Genomic DNA, 20,389 nt, shown 5'->3' on the forward strand with positions numbered 1-20,389 from the left:
TAGGGACTGACCTTCTGAAGCAGAGCTGCTATGGCGTACGGACGTGGCTTTCTGGGGACCCCAGTATCTCATCAGAGGATCCCTTTCTTCAGACAAACACTATATTCAGAGCTGTTGGCTCACTAATCTTTGGTTTCCTGGCCCGCTGCCTCCATGTGTGGTTGCCCCATCCCTGCTAGTCCGGCAAGGGGAAGAGAAAATATTTGGCCTTCGGGGGGCAGGCAACTCGTTGCCCCATATTGCTGACAAGAGTGCGTGATTCTGAGTTCAAGTATTCTGTACCTGTTTTGCACAGGAATGAGTACTGCTCAAGGTGCCAGGCAAGTGAAGCGTAGCTAATGTAAAAACACCTTGGTCTGGTTCCCAGTTACCCTGCAGCTGTGTTAGTATTTACAGCGTCGTGAGTAAAGTGCTCCTGAATCAGAATAGGAACAACTTCTGTTCGCTTTGAACGCGTAAATCAGGCCACATAGTTCTGCTGGAATTACAGGCTATTTGCAATCGTTTGTCTCCCTCCACATGCTTTGCCCAGCAGGTATTCTGTAATTATTTGATAATAAAAATTATAGGCATTTTTACATCGCTGGTCCTCTGCAGGAGCTGAAGATTACCCAGCAATTTTTACACGAGTTGAGAATTTAAGCCTGATGTCCTGGCAGACTTCCAGGTTGGAAGACTCGATCGCCTATCTAAATCCTGCCGGCATTTCTCACAGCCTGTGGCACTCCTCATCCTCCCGAGGCGGCGCGCTGCGAAACAGCTGCATCGCTCTGCTCGGGCAGAGCCGCAACACAACGGGGCAGGAGGAATTCTTCCAAAGAGAAACCGCTTATGACTTGGTTAGTCTGACAAGGTCCCTTGGGAGCTGCAGGGATGAAAGAGGCCATATGAATGAAAACTACCGCTATGCCCTGTTAGTCTGATGCATGATAAAAGCTCCTGATAATTTACATATGATTATTACAGTTTTCCAACACCTGTGTAAAAGTACTCTGAAATTGCTTTGGTTTTACTCCCCCCCTCAAAAAAGACGGTCTCAAAATACTCCAAAATAAATAAAGGAGATGAGCATTAGACATTAGAAGTGCCATATAAGAAGCGCATAGCCGAGAACTGAGTTTGTTACCAGTAGCAGATTACCTGTACCATCGTTTTTCTGTGTTTCACTGGACTGGGTCTGAAAAGAGTATGTCCTGCTTTGTAAGGGTAACTTCTGGCAAAATTATTCCTTTCTCTGTAGCATCATTAGAAAGGACGAATTTTTTTTTTGCCTATTATGTTTGATAACTTAATGTATTTGTAAATATAATAAAACTACAGTGGTTTGGACATTTACCGAGAATGACTAGTTTGGGGAATTTGAGAAACAAAAAGAGATAAAAACAACAGCTAGAAAAAGGAGTGCCTGCATTACAAATGGACTGTGTTATTTTTATCTTGGCAAGAATCGTTAAACTTTAATTCTTTATGCACCCATGACAGATAAGTTTGTCCCCCTTTGCATTAAAGATGTTATGCATTATTTTTGACAAAGTAATAAAACCACTGCACTGAGACCTCACCCCCATGTGCTGAAGCCCCCGCTCAGCACATACGTGCCTGCAGAATCGGCCTCCACTTCTGCTCCTCATTTCAATCAACAGGATTACTACTGTGACCTTGGAGACTAGCCTTTTCCCCCTGAAGTTTCCCTCTACCCAGTAAAACTGCCAGTTCCACGAGGAAAAGTGAGTTTGCAGGGTCCTGGGGTTCTGCTGAGGGTGTACGAGCATTTTGATTCCTTTGCCTCATTTGCAAAAACTGAACTTAGTTTTTCAGACTGGAAAAACGCACTAAACTTCAGCCTGCAGTGCCAGCACCAGCATGAGCGTTGGATCGTCAGCGCCATCGCGGCTCAGCCCCTTCCCCTCACGGCTTCCAAAGACAGCCCAGCCCGCGCAGGATCGGGTCGCTTTGCTGTGTTTGAAGGGCAGCGAACAGCCCGGTTCGTGGCTGATCATGAATAGGGACAGGGAGAAGCATTGTTTTGTCCTGAGACACGTCTGAGTTGGGATTTGTGCTTAGCTTCCTGCCAAGAGCCCGTCATCTGTCGCGGCTCCGTCCTTTGGGTCATGGAAGGCAGGGGAGCCGTGAGCGCGAGGGCCCAAGCGGCCGCCTCAGGCAGGCGCTTCGCAGTCACCCTCACAGCATCCTGTATTTTTTCAGCGTGGGATGTTGAGGGAGTTTTTTAAAGGCTTTAGGCTGTTCAGGGGACACACCGGTGTCTCTTGACGGCCCCGGCAGCGGAGGCTGAAGATGAAGGAGGGCTGCTGGGCCGGAGGGAGCCATGGCCGTGGTGGGCGGATGGGCCAGGCCGTGGGCCAGATCCCCAGCGAGGAGAGTCGGCCCGAGGCCCCGCAGCCGCCTCGGGGGGCGAGGGGCAGCCCCACCGCCACGGCTGGGGGTGAGGCGGGGGTGACACCCGCCCTGGCCCCGCGGCACAGCGCAGCCCACCGCAGCCGCGCCGCCCACGTCCAGGGCGCCCGTCGGGGCCGGGCCCTGAGGGTGAAGGGCCGGTGCCGCCCGGGGGGTGCCGGTCGCGGCCGGGCGGCGCGGCGGGGCTGCCCTCCTCCTCCTCCCCCGCCTGTGCGATGCGCGGCCGCATGTGGGGCGCAGGCGGCGGAGTCTCCACCTCTTCTGGCAACTCGAACCTGCGGCTGCCAAGCTCCATTAAAGCTATCGGCAGTCGGGGGGACGCGCTCCACAGCGAAGGCGGGCTGGGTTGTGGTGGGCTTTTTAAAAAATACGCACTTTTAAATACCCCCTTCCCCGCAGGACGCGGGGCTGAGCAGCGGCAGCGCTCCGAGCCCGCCCCGCCGCGCTCAGCGCCCCGCCGGGGGCCGAAGCCGCGGTCCCGCCGCCGCGGGCACCGGAGCGCCGGGGGGGCCATGGCTGCGCCGGAGGGCGCCGCGCCCCGCTGAGCCCCGCGGGCACCGGCGGCGATCGCGCCTCTCCTGCCGCCGGCCGGGCGAGGACACAGCGGCCACCATGGTGCGGTGCTGGTGGCTCGCCGGGCTGCTCGTAGGTAGGTGGCACCGGCGGCCGCTGCCGCTCCGGGGCGGGTGGAGGGGACGGGGAGCGGGTGCCGGGGTCGGGGTCGTCCCGTCAGGACGTTCCCCCGGGAGGAGGGGGCAGGGGGTGGCTGGGAGGGTGCCGGGAGTTGGCGTGCAAGGGGACCGTACGGAGAGGGGTGCAAGGAGGTGTCGGGGGGGCGAGGGAGGGCGGCAGGGGGGGTCCCGGCGGGGCCGGCTCCAGGACGGGGGTCCCCCGGGGTGTCGGCGCCGCCCCGGGCCCCGCTGGCGGGGGGCGCGCTCGCCCCCTGCCCGGCTCTCCTCCCGGGCGCCCGCCCGGACCGGGGAGGGTTTTCCGCCGAGCGCGGCCGGAGCCCGGGCAGCGTCCCCGGCGCCGCTCCGCACCGCACCACACCGCCTGCCGCCGTGTGCCCGCGGAGGGGGACGGACGGACGGACACGGGGGAGCCCCGGAGGGCGCCCGGAGCCCCGGGGGTGCTGCCGAGCTGTGGGGCCGGGGAGGGGGGCAGCCCCCCGCCGAGGGGGTTCCCCGCAGCCTTTCCCGCCCCCTCCGGGCCGGCGCTGCGCGGGGCTCAGCCTCTGCCCCCGCCCGCGGCTCCCGAGTGGTGGGGCCGCTGTCCCCCCGGTCCCTCTGGGGTTTGTCCCGCTCTTGCTGCCGCCCGGGGCGCGGTGAGCGGCGGGGCTGAGCTGCGGTCCGGGAGGGGCTCAGGGTGATCCTCAGCCGTGCTTCAGCGGGCATTGGGGATCATCCCGGGGGGATCCGGCACCTGCCCCGGCAGGGGACAGCCTCACAGGCCGTCTGCCGCTGCCGCGAGGTGCCGCCGAGCCGCGGCCGTGCAGACAGACCCGCGAGCGGCGCAGGCTGCATCGTTGCGGCTCCCTGTCGGAAAGGCATCTTTCAACCCCACAGTTCTTGGAACAGTTTCAGAAGAAAAGGTTCTGGCTTAAGAGACCATATGAGACAACAAAGACAACTGTGCTGTGAAAAAAGGCAAAATGGTTTCCGTTTACGACAAGGAGCAGAGCCCGGGGGAGGCTCCTCCATCCTTGGACAGTCTTTTCTTGGGAAACCCAAGGGAGACCCTTGGGTGAGGCTCTGCGCCCCTGAAGAGAAGGGGCAGGTGAAGGGAAGGGTGGGAGGGTGCCCCTGCGGCCCCTGTGCAGTCTGGACATGGGAAAGCCAGACACCTGGGTTTCCTGCTGCGAGCGTCCTTTCTGCCACTTGGTTTCCTGATCTGAGGTTTTGGGCAGCAAAATATCACGCTGACTTGCCTCTGCGGCTCAGGGCTTGGTTTGGTGATCATTGCAAAAGAATCGTGTAGGGACAGCTATCGGGCATTACTTACATTAAGTGTAAAGGACCAGACTGCAGAAAGAAATCTCTAAGCAAGGTACTTCCGTAGGGTTACTTTTCTGTTCTCCTTATGTGGGGTCTTTGTCATATGTTGTTCCCCAAAGATAAGGCTTAACAGGTTAAGAAATACATATTTTCCTTCTCTATATATTTTATTAGCTCAAGTTGCACTGCTTAGAGGTCTGTAACACTGCATTACCTAAGATTACTCACTTAAGTCTAATTAGAATACTTCTTTCTTAAATCTTCATGCAATTTATTTTAGTCCAATCAAATTTAAGCCCTGTGCTTCTTCCATCTGATGTCAGTGAGAGAATTTCCATTGACTTCAGTAAGAACAGAACCTGGACCTTAAAACTTATATTTAAATAGCTAAGTCAGATACAGAACTCATTAAAATCGAAGCAAGGTTTGCCAGTGACTTCACTGGGAGCAAGATCTACATGCTGTATTTTGCATAAAACTGAACATCACCATGAGCATGACACCAGTGCATAATTAGTTGAAAAAGCACTTTAGTTAGGTAACTGAATCTGATTTTGCAGTCTCCTCCAGCAAAGGATCAGTCATTCCTGGAAGTATCCCGAGAGGCTTGCTGAGTTTTACCTAAGCTTTCATTAAAGCCTTCACATTCCAATAACACCACTCTGATATTTTTCATGGGTAGCTTTTCCTATATGGCTTTAACATAAAAGATCTATTCTTGCTTTCGATGTTTAAGTTTGAAAATTACAGTGTTGGGGTAAGATAAGATCAGCAGTTGCATTCAATTAAGCGATTAGGAAGAGGATCCCATAAATGACAGTAGTACATTCAACAGAGATGTGTGTGTGCTTATATATATATGCATATATATGTGCTTACCATTAAATTAACATCATTGTTGATGGTTCGAATATGTGTTTGGACAATATTTACTTAGCTAATTTATTTTTACCAAGTTGGTGGGTTTTATTCTTTATTTCTCAAGCTGGCCAAAAAATCAACAACTAATGTATTATACCGGATCGTGTGATATGACTCTATTCCATAATTACAGGTTAGCCATGTTTCAAAGTATATGGATATAGATAAAAACAGGGCTGAGATGTAAAAAAAGCACAAGTGAAAAAATATCGTGTGGTTTCTATATTTTCCCCACAAGCACAAATTGTTGAGTAAGGAGATTTTCAAAAGCCAGAAATTGCTATGAAGAAAACCAAAGCTGGAATCCAGTGCTAGGGGAGGCTGCATCTGGCAGAACAAAGTTTGGAAAGAGATTTTGCTTTCAATGGGATCCTGTGTTTCCCCAGTTGTGTGTCATCTGTAAAGACAATGCTTTCATGCATGAGATACAATCACTGCTAAAATCAGCCTGAGAATTAGGAAGCACCTATACAATGCTGTTACGCAATTCCTTTGGTTTGCGTATTCGTTTGCTGAGGAAGATAAAGCTATGAAAACAGGGAATTCCTAACTGCATGATTTTATGATGGTGCATCTCAGATACGATAATACCAAGAAACTGACAGTGAGAATGTGAGAATTTTAATGTGTAACCCTTCTTTTGTAGGCTGAGCGCTGCCAGAAACTGAAAATATGATTCATAGAACAGCTCCTTCTTGACCTAGTTTAAATTGTGTAAGATCTGAGGCGTTAGTAATTTGCAATCTGTGCTTTTATTTTCTTTAAGGATTTAAAGTGTCTCATGCTCTAAAATGCAAAATTAGGACAGTTCTGTTTCTGTGTATTAGGAAAGAAACTCTGATGCCTCTTTGAAATGCCAAAGCTCCAGAATGTTAAGTGATAAAAGGGTTGAAATCCATCATTATTTCTGAGTTTTAGCAGGGTGATGGTGTGATAATCATGTCTTTCGTACTGATGTTTTCTCGTTCTCAGTGAATAGCTTATTAAATCATCACAGTTTGAATTCAGCTGAAACTGAGAGTGCTGCAATGAAGCTCGGCTCCTGTGGCACTGTTAGAGAGACATTTGGAGCAGTGCAACAACAGCTCTCGACTTACAGCTGCTGTGATGGTACATAAATCAACGGGAGAAGTCTCACCCCTGAGCGTTTGACGAGATCTGCTTGAGTTTAGTTTTTAAAATAAGGCTTTAAACTTGAGCCTATCCCTTTGGTCAATCATTGAAAAAGTCCGCTGTGGTTTCTACTGGGTTAGTAAGAAACACCGACAAAGGTGTGACATTTTGGCCTTGTCTAAGTCGAAGACGGAGATCCTTGGAAGCGGGCTTGTACCCTGCACTCTGCCATCAGTGTATACGCTGAGCGCCCCGCGGAGACAATTGGATTCACCTTGTGCACGCTCTTAGTAAATCCACAGGTGCTGGACACTGGCATGTTACAGCTTTTAAGTGTCTCTTTGCCCATGTTGATACAAAAATACAATGACACTTTCTTTTTAATGCTTTTCAGAGAAGCTTTTTCAGAGAAAAAAAAATAATTCTGAGTTAGACTCCCTGGAAAAGGTGGATGAAAATACAAATAACAGCAAAGTTTTGCTGAAAAAAAGCTCTTAAGTTTTGTTAGTTTTGAGTAGCACAAGTCCCGTTATTAGATTACGCAGCGCGTAGGTTGAATGTCAGCTTTGATTTTAGCATCTGTCGGCAGCATTTAAGAGAACTGGAACACATCAAAACTTGGCTAATGTTGACAGGCAAAACAGTAGACTGAAATTTCAGGCTATCTTGAAACCACACCCAGACCCCAAAACACATGTTAGAAGTAACTTTAATTCTGTGCTTCAGCTGAACAAGTAACCTTTTTCTGTGGTCGCTTGTGATTCTAAGTCAAACGTGTGCTTATTTCTGGTGTGGGCTATGTATCAGTTTACCACCTTTCTGCAGAGCTTTTTTCTGAGGATGCCTTCAGCTATGACTGCTTTTGAATGCCCTTCTCATCCCTGGCTTCGCAGGAGCCACGCAGCCTCGGACTATTAGATCCTATTAGATCCTATTTTTATTACTATGAACAGTATCCTTGCAGCAGCGCCAAGAATCCTGTTGTGTTAGGTGCTAAATAAGTAGAGAACAAAAGGATCGTTCTTGCTTTCGTGGGTTTATAATCTAATTTCCTGGACTTAGATTTTCAACGGTGAGTACTCGACATCGCGAGGACCTGCTGGGATTCCCAGCCGTGTCCAGCACTTCAGTACCGACTGCAGCCGCTTCTCTCTTCATGCACCTAAACGCCTTTGTGCATCCAGCCCCTGTTTCCAGTCCCACGGGGGCCAGGCAGCGATTTCCATGGGCGAACAATGTGCTTACGCAGGAGAGCAGCTGTCTCCCGTGGGAGCAGGGACGGCTCCGCGGCAGCACTCAGAGTATTGCGCCGACTCCTGCCAAGAGCGGGTTACTCCCTGCTGGACCAACGCTTTGTTCAGTCCCTCACAATCCTGCCAAGCAAGTGCACTTACACTGCCTACTAGATTGTGCCTCAAAAAGTTCACCCTGATATACAAGCCACATTTTTTCCTCTCTTCATTCACTCCCAACAGAACCTCTTTATTCACTGCGAGGAATTCCTTCCCTTCCTTGGTGTTTATGCTTTGTGAATATTTATAGGCTGTTATCATGTCTATCTCGCCCAGCCGTCCCTCAGCCAGGCTACGTGCTCTTCTAATCTTGCTTCGTAACTCAATCCCTCCCACCCCCTAATCATTTTTTGTTGTTCTACTCTCCACTCCTGCCAGTTCCAGTTGCTCATTTTGCTTTGGGTAAATGCTATATTTATGTTAATATGATGTGGTGGGTGGTCCTCTCTGCGCTCATGGTCCATGTGAGAGATTCAGACGTTTGAAATGAGGTTGGCGTTTTATAGCCAAGCCATGGCCTGATTACTGGTTCCGCTCTTCAAAGCGCTCCGGGAAAAAATATGCTTAGCCATCACTATTAAAAATGGCCACGATAGCCACTAATAAAGTGTCTGTGCAGGGCTTCAAGGAATTGCCAAAACTCCATGGGTGCTCTATACATTCAAAATGACGGTGTGCCATTAATTTCAAAACCATGTGCTGTATTTTCTAATGAGTTTCCATCTCATCTAAGTTGAGGAAGATAGAGGTAATATTTCCCATTTGGTAATAACTGAATTCCAGTTAGAATTTATCTGAGTCACGGTTGTACCCTCAGGGTACTGTTCAGCTTTGGTCTGAGTTGGTTTGCTTTTGTTTTTGAAAATAAATGCTTTCCCCGATGTGTTCTCACCGGTCTCTCACTGTCTGGGGACCCAGGGGATTAGAGATGGTCTCACTGTGGTCTCACCTATCTCACCAAATTAAAATTTAAACTTTCACCAGTGTTCAAGGAAGAAAGCTCTAGCATTGCCCTTCTTTCCTTTAGTTTCCTTTGCTTTTTGGTTATTGATTTCTCTGTGCCAAACTTCTGCAGGAATACTGATTAGGGTTTAACACAAGTCACCATATGTTAGTGTAGCCTGAACCCATTTGTTTTTTTCAGTGCTTGCCAATGCCGAAAAAGAAGGCACGTAGCAATTACCCCATTAGTTCCCACCTCTCCCGATGAACCGCCCCTCTTCCTCCAGACTGTCCTGCAGGTGTGTGTGGAGGTCGTGAGTTGACGCCGGGCAGCCCTGTGATTTCCCTGGTGTTGGCTCCTTGCAGGAGCCGCGTCCCGGCGCTCCTGTCCACCCTCCTGGGTGCCGGCGGGACTGCGCGGCATGGAGCTGGCAGCAAGACAGGGCTCTGTGCGAAGGGCCGGGCGCCGCGGGGCTGACCGCTGCGCTTGGGCCAACTGGGGCCATTGGGCGGTATGGAGTTGCTCAGCTGTTCTCCGGGAAATCTTTTGACGTTGACCAATGTAGCTGTGGAAAAAATGTAGGACTCCTCTTTCTGAGTCTGCATGATATCTTCTGGGAGAGGGGAGGAAGAAACACTGTGAAATGGCATCTTGGTTAACAGTAACTAACAGTAACTGTAGGAGATCTCTTGGGAAGATGTACTCACCTCCGCCAATAGTGCTCTTCTTTCTCATCACACCGCCAGAGTCCTCGGTGCCAACTCCTACACGTCTTGCTTAGTTCACCCCGTTTGAGAGTATCCCGTGTCCTATTTCTCCGTTGTGTCCCTTCGTTCTCCAGACGGAGTGTTAACCGTCGGGTTATGGGGATGGGCATTTCCTGAAGAAGGTGCTGATGCGGTGTTGGTATGGTCGTGGGATCTGTCCTGTTTATGGACGCCAATGAAACTGGCATCAAGCCCTGCAATCCCATTGACAGTGTTTGGCCTGGTCTTCTACTTCAAGATAAATGGCCAGAGAGGGCAATTTTAAGAAGCCATTTTATTTAAATGTATTTTATACTCAAGAAGATCTTTGGGGTGCAGGAGAGAATACCTTCTCCCTTCTCCCCTTCCCTACCATAAATCCCATCTGTCTTGTCATCTATGACACTTACAGGAAAAATAAATGATTCCATGATTCCAAGTGCCTTAAAAACCTGCAGTCAGCTCACCACAAGTGCTTCGCTATTTTAGTTGTGGACTTGAGACAAAATATGCAATGGTCACAGCCTCAGGATAAAGCTAAAGGTATAGAATATGGTGTCTGAACCTGTTTGCCAATGTGTTGAAAGTATGTGGTGAAACCACGTTTTGAAAATTTCTCTGAAATCCTGAGCTGCTTGGGAATTTTGAGTTAGCTGAGTTCCCTCTTAGGACCTGCAGAATTTCATATATTCTTAGGCTGTGTTATGCACAGGAAACTCGAGGTGATGCTCTACAGCGATAGCTAACGTAATACATTTATCGTGCCATCCTTAAGAGAATAACTGAGAAACACCTAGTGAATTCAAAACATTTTACAAATGGCATGAACTGAGCATCAGACTGGTGAAACAGCTATATGTAATTATACCCGTTTTACACACAAATAAGAGAAGGGTTGAATAATAGAAATACTTTTCCAGAAGCCAGACAGTACTCCAGTGAAAGCACTGGCATCCTCCCTCAACCACTTGACCACATTCTGGCTTCAATTCAGGGAGGCATTACTAATCAGGAAAAATGCTCATGCACTGGCTTAATTTCAAGCACATGCTTAAGTTTCACTGAAACCAATTAGACTTAAGCATGTGCTTAAGTCCTGTCCTGAATTGGGTTCAGTTTGCCGATACACAAAATGAAAAGTTCTGCTGTGAGACAGTTTTCCACCCCCAATGGGTTATATCTAAGTTTTATAACTTTATAATATTATAATGTAAAATGTATCTCTTCCCACGGAATTATTCTCTTGGGAATGCCTTATTCTGAGTGAATTAAAAGCACCACTAATTTAATCTCTACACAAATGCAAGAAAAATTGATTTGCTAAATACAAACATCATCTTTGCTTTTAAAAGAATGCTTATTCCTTTAGTGGCTAACCCAAAATCCATTCTGTGTGCTCTCAGGAGAGAAAAATGCTAAAGAAACACCATTTTGCTCTGTTAATGAAGTCTATGTGGATAACTATAATTCGCTTATGCAGAATATATTGATATATTTCTTATCGTCCATTTCATTCCAGCCTGAACATTCCTCAGAAAATATCAAAGGCTTTATGTCATCTCTAAATGAAGAAATGTGTAATGCTCCATGACTTCAGGCACTGATCTTATCCCTGTGAATGGGTGACTAACTGAAACATTAGAATTATAAATGGGAATAATAAATTCTGGCCATAGGAGGCAATAACACGTAACAGATTAAGCAATCTAGCTCTGGAGAAGAGTTGATCTACAGTAACTAATTTGGTGCAAACTGTAATGCATGCATTTTCTCCTCCATTTGTAAAGAAACAGATGTGTGACCCAACTTTGCTTTTTTCCAAAGTCAGTCTGCTCGGAGGAACACAAACAAGATTTGTTTCCAACAAGGCATATTACAGTTTTTCTGTCCTGGTTGGTATTTTTTTCCTTTAAAAGTGAGAAGTGGGTCTGAATCTGAACGGCAGTTATGCAGCACAACCCCACCGGCTGGCTCTCATTTTCAGGGTTGGCCATTACCTAGGAATCTTAATTTTACCAAAAATTTACTTTGCGGAAAATTTCCAGTTCTGCCTTTCTATCGTCTGATGCTGTGGGTCTGATTTTTCTGAAAGTCCCTTGTACAAGTAAGTGTATGGAAGAGTTGGTCAGTATTTGCTGCTGCCGTTGTCTCAAGGCTTGATCCAGTTTCTGCCGATCCCAGTGATCGGCCGCAGTTCCCGGTTACTGGCGTTCCCGGTTGCCCGAGCGCTTGCGCGGTCCCATCGCTGGGAGACTGTGGGCCAGGGCTTTGGATGCAGCACGCACCGGAAAGCTGGAAAAAGATACTGTTTTGTCTAGCTGCTGTTCTGAGGAGCTCTCTGGAAACGCTTGTGGTTAATCGATACAGACAGGCGGGATAACGAGCGAGTGGAAGAGATCACAGTTGGGGATTACTTTTTTTTAAGACTTTCCTATGAATGAGTATTTTTGTCTTGAAGATGAATTGTGAATAATTCCTTCCTCCTGCCCAAGAACTCTATAAAGCAGTTAATTTGTGTCTCTCTCAAGATGGAGAGAGGAGCTGCCCTGATGGGCTTCCCCGGGGGCTAACAGTGTGACATACGAGTGACAGCCACTTTATGCTGCTCTTGAAGTAGAGATGTGCCCTAACTACAGACTTTAGGTCTGGAATTGAACTTTTCCAGCTTGAAAGGATGTTTGGATCTGGTGGGGCTGGGCTGGAGTATTTGAGAGAGAAAAGCAGCCACAAAATTTGGACACAAGCCAATAGCTTTTGGTTTGAGGATGCATCCAGCTTGGAGTCTTGTGTACAGTTAAGTAAGACAAAATCCCTCGGAATTCCCATCATGTCAAATATTTACATTCTGGGGGCTTTTTCTTTTTTTTTTTTTTTTCCCCATGGAGTTTGATCCTGATTATAAAAATTCCCTTTTCTTTTGGATGTGTCAAAATGTAGTGATTGCGTTGCCAAAGTGTCTGTGCTCTCAAACAATGTAGACTTTTAGTGTTTCTGCCAAAAGTAGTAGTAAGGGTTTAGTCAACTATTGAAGCTTCTGTTGCAACAAACACGCACAAAGCGCAGTTAGCGAGTTGCGAACGGGCTATATTCTGTGCTGTTATTTTGGTATAGCTATAGACTACACCAACACCTCGAGAGTCCTTCTGTGGTTATGAGCAAGAGCAAATTTGATCCTTATAGTCCGTTACCTCTAATACAAGTACAGTTGTTTTTTAGTTTGCCATATTCTCTAGGATAACGATTTCATGTTTAAGTGTAATGCAGTTTAGACCGTCCTTGTACTGAAGGCTCTCCAAAAGCTTTGCCAGTAATTAGGCCTCTTGATAGGCCAGTCAGATGAAACTTGGCGTATTTCACAGGTGAGTAAAAAAAGACAGAGGAATAAGGAGCGCATGGGAGTAAATCTGCCTGAGGCCACAGAGGGTGAACCGGGTTCATGGCAGAACCGGGATGAGGACGCAGAGCCCCAACTCCTAATGGGCTCTACTAATTGGGCACCCATGGGGCAGCCTGCACGGACACTGCAGCTGCCAAATTAAAGGTTTAACTAATAGAAATGGTGTTTGTCATCCAGCATTTCCCCCTTTTCATATGAGGACTCATAGGGACTGCTTTTTACGAAACACTAGTGCAGGCAGTTGTGACGGAGCTGGCTATCCCTGCACGCCACATCCAGCCATCCAAGATGATAACACCAGTACAATTGCGAGTCTGCTCCAAAAAGAGCCCTTAACACTAATAATGCGCCTTTCCAGCTAGCTTATGCACTGCAGTGCATAGTGAGGGAACAGAAAGTCCAGGGCTGGTTTCACTGGCCTTTAGGTAGGTAGGCTGCTTCTGTTACTGCTCTCCTGCTTCACTTGCCGTGTGTTTATTCCCTTTGTGGCAGTTTCAGGGTTTGCATGCTTAAATCTACATAAATACATTTCAAGGACCCTGTTACTGTGACCTGTAAAACCTTTGCAAATGGCAGTGCCATAGTGAAGTGACTCCAAATTTGTCTGTCGTGTGTAAGTCGTAAGTTATATATTACTAGATTAGTAATAAGATACTCTCGGAGTGGAATTTTCTCTGCTTTGCCACACATCCAGGAGCCTCTGACTTGCACAGCTTAATTCCTAAGTTCCCATTTGACTTGGTCTAGGGCTTGTGTTTGAGGCAAACTTGGATGCTGAAGATTTGTAAGAGGGATTTAACCCTGTGTGTGTGTAGGACGTGTGGATGCCAGGGACGAGAGGCTGCAGTCGCCGCAAAAACTGTGGGAATCGGGGGAGCCTCCCTGGTAGACCCCAGCTGTGAATCTCATGCGGCGTGTTTATGTTTGTCTTATTTCCTGAGCTTGTGAGCCAGGGAATTTTGCTGACGTTGCTCAGCAGCTCGTAGTCTTGCCCATGGTTTGCAGCAGATCCGTATGCACTATAGCTTCATCTGCGAACACTTCTTGTTCGGAAGGCAATTGCCTTCTCCAAGCCGGGCACCCCCTCAGCTGTCACTGCTCTCACATGCAGGCAGGTGATTTGGGTTTCTCTTCCCAGTGAAGGGTTTGGTTTCGGCAAATCTCCCTCTGAGGATGATGGGATGGTTCAGGTTATTTTTTTTACTAGGGCATGTAGTGATAAGACGAGGGGGAATGGCTTTAAACTGGAAGAGAGCAGGTTTAGATTAAACATTAGGAAGAAGTTTTTCACTTTGAGGGTGGTAAGGCACTGGCACAGGTTGCCCAGAGAGGCTGTTGAGGCCCCATGCCTGGAGGTGTTCAAGGCCAGGCTGGACGTGGCCTTGGGCAACCTGGGCTGGTGAGAGGTGTCCCTGCCCATGGCAGGGGGGTTGGAACTCGATGGTCTTCAAGGTCCTTTCCAACCTAAACCATTCTATGATTCTATGATTATACAGAAGTATGTACGTGGCACATGGGGACTAAGAGTAGCAGATGTGACTCTGTGTCTCCATCTCATTGACCGAGGCACGGGCTGTGCAAACGTGTTGCATCCTCACTCTGTGGGAAGGTAACACGTATGTGTTAGATCTTTCTTTCCTGCTGATAGGGCAGGCTGGAAAGCAACCTGCAAACTAACCATTGGTATGGAGTGGATGGAAGTCGGCTTGAAGATTTCCAGCACACTGCTAGGCACGTTGCAAGCACAGCTCGAGCGAGTGAGCCTGGCGGGGCTCACAAACCCTGGGCAGCCCCGCGCTGGGCTGATCACCGCCCAGCGGAGGGACTGGCTCTGCCCGACGGGGCCGTGTATGACAGCAGAAAATCAGGAGGGGTCAGGAGGAGCTTCACTGAGAACTCATTTCATCCTGTTAGAAAGAGGCAAATCCCATGTTTCTCACTGAAGCAAACTGACAAGTGCAACAGAAGTGAATAGTGAAAAGAGTGAATAATACACAGGAATATATGTACGTATATGTGTGCATGCAAAGGTCTTCAGGATTTAGCTGAGCGTTCACACATTCCCTAAGCCAATAACATCCGTTGTTATGGGAAATGAGGTAAGTGACAGAATTACTGTCCTTATGGTGGGCGACAGGCGAGTCTAATGTTCCCATGCTGTAATTCCCTGTTTCGGTTACTGCTTCAACAATAGAGAGAGAGAGAGAGAGAGAACACGAACAAAGAGCGCTCAGTTCTGTTTGAAGATTTCATCTAAAAAATAGTTGGATTCAGATGAGGCTCAAGTTGGGAAACAGTGAAATAGACGCGTGTCCTTAACCGGGGAGCGCTGCGCGGGGCCCTCTCCCCGCCGCGGCCAACGCGCTCTCTCCCGGCGCCGCCGTTGGCGCCCTTTTTGCCGGTTCGGCGGTGGGGGCGCTCCGCGGGGGGGTGGGGCGGGTCCCGCCCGTCCCCGCGGCCGCGGAGAAGCGCGGAGCCGGGCGGGGGCGGCCGCGGGGGGGTGGGGGGTGGCGGGACACACACACACACCCCCTCCGCGCTGCCCCGCGGTGCTGACGCCCTCTCCCATCTCCCTCTCCCCCGCAGCCTGCGCGGCCGCGGAGCCCCCGCTGCGCTGGGAGCCGCGGTGTCGGCAGCAGCTCCGCCACCTGCAGGACGGCGCCGGGATCGCGGCGCGGCAGCCGCCCCGCCTGGAGGGACGCTGGGTCTCCACCGGGTAAGGCACCCCCGCCCCGCTCCCCGGGGCCGCCGGAGCCACAGCACCCCCCGCCCTCCAGCACCCCCCTGCACCCCCCACCCCCCCGCACACCCCCCATCCCCCTCGGCGCCTCCTTACCCGCCCCCCAGCACACCCCTGCCCGCCCCCAGCACGCAGCTGAGGCGCACCGGGAAAGGCTGTGTGTGCCCCGCGCCCCCCGCCCGCCCGCGGGGCCTCTGCGGCTTCAGGGCGGCGGCGCCGAGCGGCCTCCGCCGTCCCCCGCTCATCCCGCCCCGGGACGGGCTCCCGCCGGTGGGGCCGCGGCGGCCCCGGGCTTGCAATCCCCCCGCGCGGGCAGCGGCGCGGGAGGCTGTTCCCCGCGGTGCTGCGCCCGCCTTCCTCCCCCCGCGCCCCGCCGGGCCTCAGGAGTGCCTCCCCGCAGGTGCGAGGTGCGGCCGGGGCCCGAGTTCCTCACGCGGTCGTACCTCTTCTACGCCAACCGCCTCTTCAAGGCCTACCAGTTCTACTACCGCGACCCCTCCTGCCGCCAGCCCGCCTACTCGCTGGTCATCAAGGGCAAGCTCCGGCTGCGCCAGCCCTCCTGGATCACCCGCGGCGCCACCGAGGCCGACTACCACCTCCACAAGGTCGGCGTCGTCTTCCACAGCCAGCAGGCCATGCGGGAGGTGGCCTCCCGGGTCAACCAGAGCTCCGGCGCGGCCTGCGGCGGGTTCCTGTCCCCCGGCCGCGCCTGGGCCCCCGGCGCCCTCTACGAACTGCTGAGCGCCAAGAGCGAGCGCGACTGCACCGCCGCCTTGGGCTTCGCCATGCACGAGCTGAGCCTGGTGCGGGTGGAGACGCGCTACCAGCCCCTGGCGCAGCCGCAGCAGAGCGGGAGCCGGCGGGTGGAGGAGCTGTACCTGGGGGACATTCACACCGAGTGGGTGGAGAGGCTCCACTACCGGCCGACGGGCTACCAGCGACCGATGCAGAGCGCCGTGGTAAGGACGATGGCGTCACGCCGTCCCCTCATCGTGTCGCGGGCTTTGCCCAGAGTGGCCGTCCCTCGCTGGTGGAGCCCTCCCGGGGTGCCGCCCGGGTGCCCCGTGGCGTGAGGGGATCACTCCCGCCCCAGGAGGGAGGGGGGAGCTCAGCAAAACCAGCACCAGGAACAGGCCTGCACTGGCGCGGGCCTGGAGTTAACGGCTTTGCTTGGGCTCTGCGCGCTCCTGGGCAAGGCCGTTCCCGAGTTTCCCACACCACAGTCAGGGAGGGCTTCGGGCTGCGCATCGTTAGAGGCTGCCTGTTCTGTCCTCTGTCTTCCGCTCCTCTCTTTCGCTCTTTGTGGTGTCCAGGTTGAGAGGGGAGCAAAGAAGCAACGTCTGTTGTTAAATCATTACTCCTTGGTGTAATGCCATTAGAAGAGGAAGTTGCCCTTAATAAAAAGAGGTTATTACACAGAAATCGAACTTTCCCTCTCACGTAAAACTGAGCAGGAGACTTGGGTGTATTTTTTTTTTTTTACTTTATTTTGTTAATTTAGTTTTATTTTATTTTTTAATTTTATTTTATTTTCTTTTGCAGGAGGTTAGTTTATTTCCAGGAAAGGACCTTTCTATCTGAATCATAGCTAATCAATTCAGAAATGATTGAGCAGTGAGACGGGGCCAAAAAAACCTCTCTGAACTTTACTAGATAGAATTGAATTAACTACAAAAAAAAAAAATTATTATTTGGGGGGCAACATTTCCCCACACCCCAAACTGCACCAACTGAACTCTGAAAAACACAGAGCAACACCCCTCTCCCCCTCGAAAGTAACATTCTCAAAGTGGTTAAACTTGTGTTATCTTGGGCCAAAACCATATATATGAGCAAAACCAGATGGTAAACATAAACACTTTTAAAAGTTAATTTAAAACCAAACCTAAAGATACTGAAATTCACTCTCTGAACATAGCCCTGTAATTAATCAGCTGACAGCTCTCCAATGGACCAGCACATGATGTCACCACTTGGCGATAATTAGAAGCTGCCATACATTAGAAATAACTTCACACGACTGGTTTAAGCAAGTAAGATTTTTGGCTCCGTGTCTATAGTGATAATTTTATTGGGCACAGGATTTTTCTTTCTTTCTTTTTTTTTTTAATTTTGTTTCCTGAACCAACATCCATTTGCTTGTGTTAGTGAGGGTTACACAGCTATGTTAGGAATTATTTTTTAACTCTCTCTATGAAAATATCACTCTTTTTTCCCTTAAATTTATATCTGTTTTAAAGAAACCCATTCTCTGAAATTACCTTTCATTATCAAAGAATTTCCTGTCTAAGGAGAGCATATATATTTGCCAGCTTCTGGGATTATTTAGCCATAATGTACTGTGTACTGTCAGCACTCATTAACGTGACAGTAGCAGTAAAGCAAGCTGAAAATGACTAAATTACAGTTGACTCCAATCAACTCGCATGTAAATTACCCACCCTGCAGTTAACTACTGAGTTATTTAACCTTGTTGCGTACGACAATTCAGTAAAGATTAGCTCGTGTTCTAGAAAACGATACGATGTTCAAACCCCAGTTATTTAAAAATAAATCGGCTGTGATATGTGAAGTACAAGACGAAGCCCCGAGCTGCACCGGAGGCCGTGGGGCTGCTTTGACTCCGAGTTCTGCACCGAGCGCAGGCGGCAGAGCAAAGGTGCGGTGCTCCTCGGGCAGCCGGTCCTGTCCTCGGTGCGGTGCCGTTGCGGTGCCCCGGCAGCCCCTGCGGCAGCCCCTGCGGCAGCCCTGCCTGCCTCGCATGCCGCCCGGATGTGGCCTGCGGGCGCGGGAGCCGGGACAGGGGCTCCCTACGCTGCGTGGAACGGGGGCGAGAGTGAAGCAGAACGTGCCCAGCCGGCCGTGGTCCTCGGGGGCTGCCGTCAGTGAGGGGTAGCCCAGACACAGGCGCCGCCCCGCTGTCAGGGTTTCACGGCCTCTTTGATTGCCAGAAAGACTGCATCAGTTTTTCTGAACCGGTGCAGAGGTGCAGTGGTGTGGGCAACTTCTCTCTCACCCTCACCCGTGGGTGTGCGCAGCAGGTTGTGGTGGAAAAGCTGTGGGGGAAGAACCTGGACAGCCCGAGGGAGCGTTCCCTGTGCCTGCGGCTGCTCTGCCTTCACCCTCCCCTCCTCCTGCCACACATCGTAGCGGCTCTGGCACAGACCTCTGTCCGTCCCAGCATACCCGAGCAGCAAAGACCCCAGGCAGCGCGTCATCTCGCGTAATCTGCCTGGATGTCTCGGGCTGAGTTCACTGCAGTTGAACACCCTGGTGCAGGAGAGGGGAGTTTCAGCTTTTAAAATGTCCTGAAAGGGTTTTTTGTGCATCAGTTTACAAAAATGTTACTTTTTGTCTTCTGCAGCACCATGTGCATCCTTGCCCAGCCTGTGGCATCATATACAGAGCTGATGAGCACCACCCACCCATACTTCCCATCAGAGCTCAGCTGCCGATGCAGCTCAGCGGCAGCTGGGTGAGCACCCACTGCGAGGTCCGCCCCGCCGTGCTTTTCCTCACCCGGTACTTCATATTCCACGGTAACAACCACACCTGGGAAGGTTATTACTATCACTACTCCGACCCCCTCTGCAAACAGCCGACTTTCACCATCTACGCGTCTGGCCATTACACCCAAGGCATCCCTTCCTCCAAGGTGAGGGGGGGCACAGAGCTGGCTTTCAAAGTCACGCAGGCTCGCGTGACGGCAATGGACCAGGTGACGGTGATGATGCTGAACTCCTCAGAACCTGGAAGCTGTGGGCTGACAAGCTCCTGGAGGGCTGGGGTGGAGCAGGATATAACACCCACAAATGGATGTTTGGCTTTGGGCATCAAGCTGCCCCACACGGAGTATGAACTTTTCAAAACGGAGCAAGACACGGAAGAGCACAGCCTGCTGTACATTGGCGAAAGGCCCACGGACGGATCCAGTCCCGACAGCCCGGCCAAGCGACCCACGTCCTACCAGGCACCCCTCATTCAGTGCGCCGGAGCGCCAGGGGAATTCTCTAACTATCTTAGTCTAAAATACGTGGGGGGAAAAGGTGCTAATGGGAACGAAGCACTAAAACCTTTGCCTGTGGCCTTTTTATTGTTTATAGCACTTCTGTTTTTAAGATGGGACTAGTAATCTGTTCAGGTACAGCACAGAATTCAGACAGTCTTGGTGCTAGTGTGACTTTTATATCCTTCAAATGAGCACATCTGGAATCAGTTTTACTCAGATTTGGAAACACTTTTTAAAAACGCCCAACAACGGTGAACAAAGCCAGGAAGATATGCCTGACTACACGCTGTTTGTTCTGTGGCTTTATTGCCTGATCGCCCCTCTTCTTTGCGTGCAAATTTAATGTAGTGACATGGATGCACTGCACATTGCAATAGATAATTTAGCAATACGGGAGGGGGGGGGAGCGACATCAGTTACAAGTGCTGCTTAGAGCTTTTGACATTGCTAAGATTTAATCAAGAGCCCGATTCAGATGTAATTCTAACACCCGAAGTGTCGGCTGCTGAGTTTCTTTGAGGCTGAGTTCCCTCCCATCATACTCCTATTGCTGTTCTTGCAAATTTAATCTGCAGAGTCAGTCAGCAATAGATGAACAGTCAGCAAGTGCTCTTGATAAGGGCACAGTTAATCGTGCCTTTCTCAGTTTACAGAGGTTTTCTGCAGTTTTCCTGTGTATGTACGCACACCAAGACGCAATCTTCCACTTGAGTATGTACAAAAAGCAGCCCTCGCAGCGCGGTGCCCTGACGGACTGTTATGCCTGACCCTGGTCATAGGAGAAGATACAGGAGATGGAAGAGGCTTTGGGGCACAACT

At 50.4% G+C, this 20,389-nt stretch overlaps 1 protein-coding gene across 1 annotated transcript; it reads left to right on the top strand.

Annotated features, from left to right (window-relative positions):
* Positions 1-3,027: 3,027 nt before the first annotated feature.
* Positions 3,028-20,374, top strand: APCDD1L (APC down-regulated 1 like; the record flags this gene model as incomplete). Its single annotated transcript, XM_082490918.1, has 4 exons — positions 3,028-3,064; positions 15,408-15,537; positions 15,962-16,520; positions 18,926-20,374. The coding sequence occupies 4 exons, from the start codon at positions 3,028-3,030 to the stop codon at positions 19,688-19,690; spliced, it is 1,491 nt and encodes a 496-aa protein (XP_082347044.1). The 3' UTR covers positions 19,691-20,374.
* Positions 20,375-20,389: the final 15 nt, after the last annotated feature.

This window comes from Vanellus vanellus (genome assembly GCF_965231255.1).
Source record: "Vanellus vanellus genome assembly, chromosome: 15".
Lineage (NCBI taxonomy): Eukaryota > Metazoa > Chordata > Aves > Charadriiformes > Charadriidae > Vanellus > Vanellus vanellus.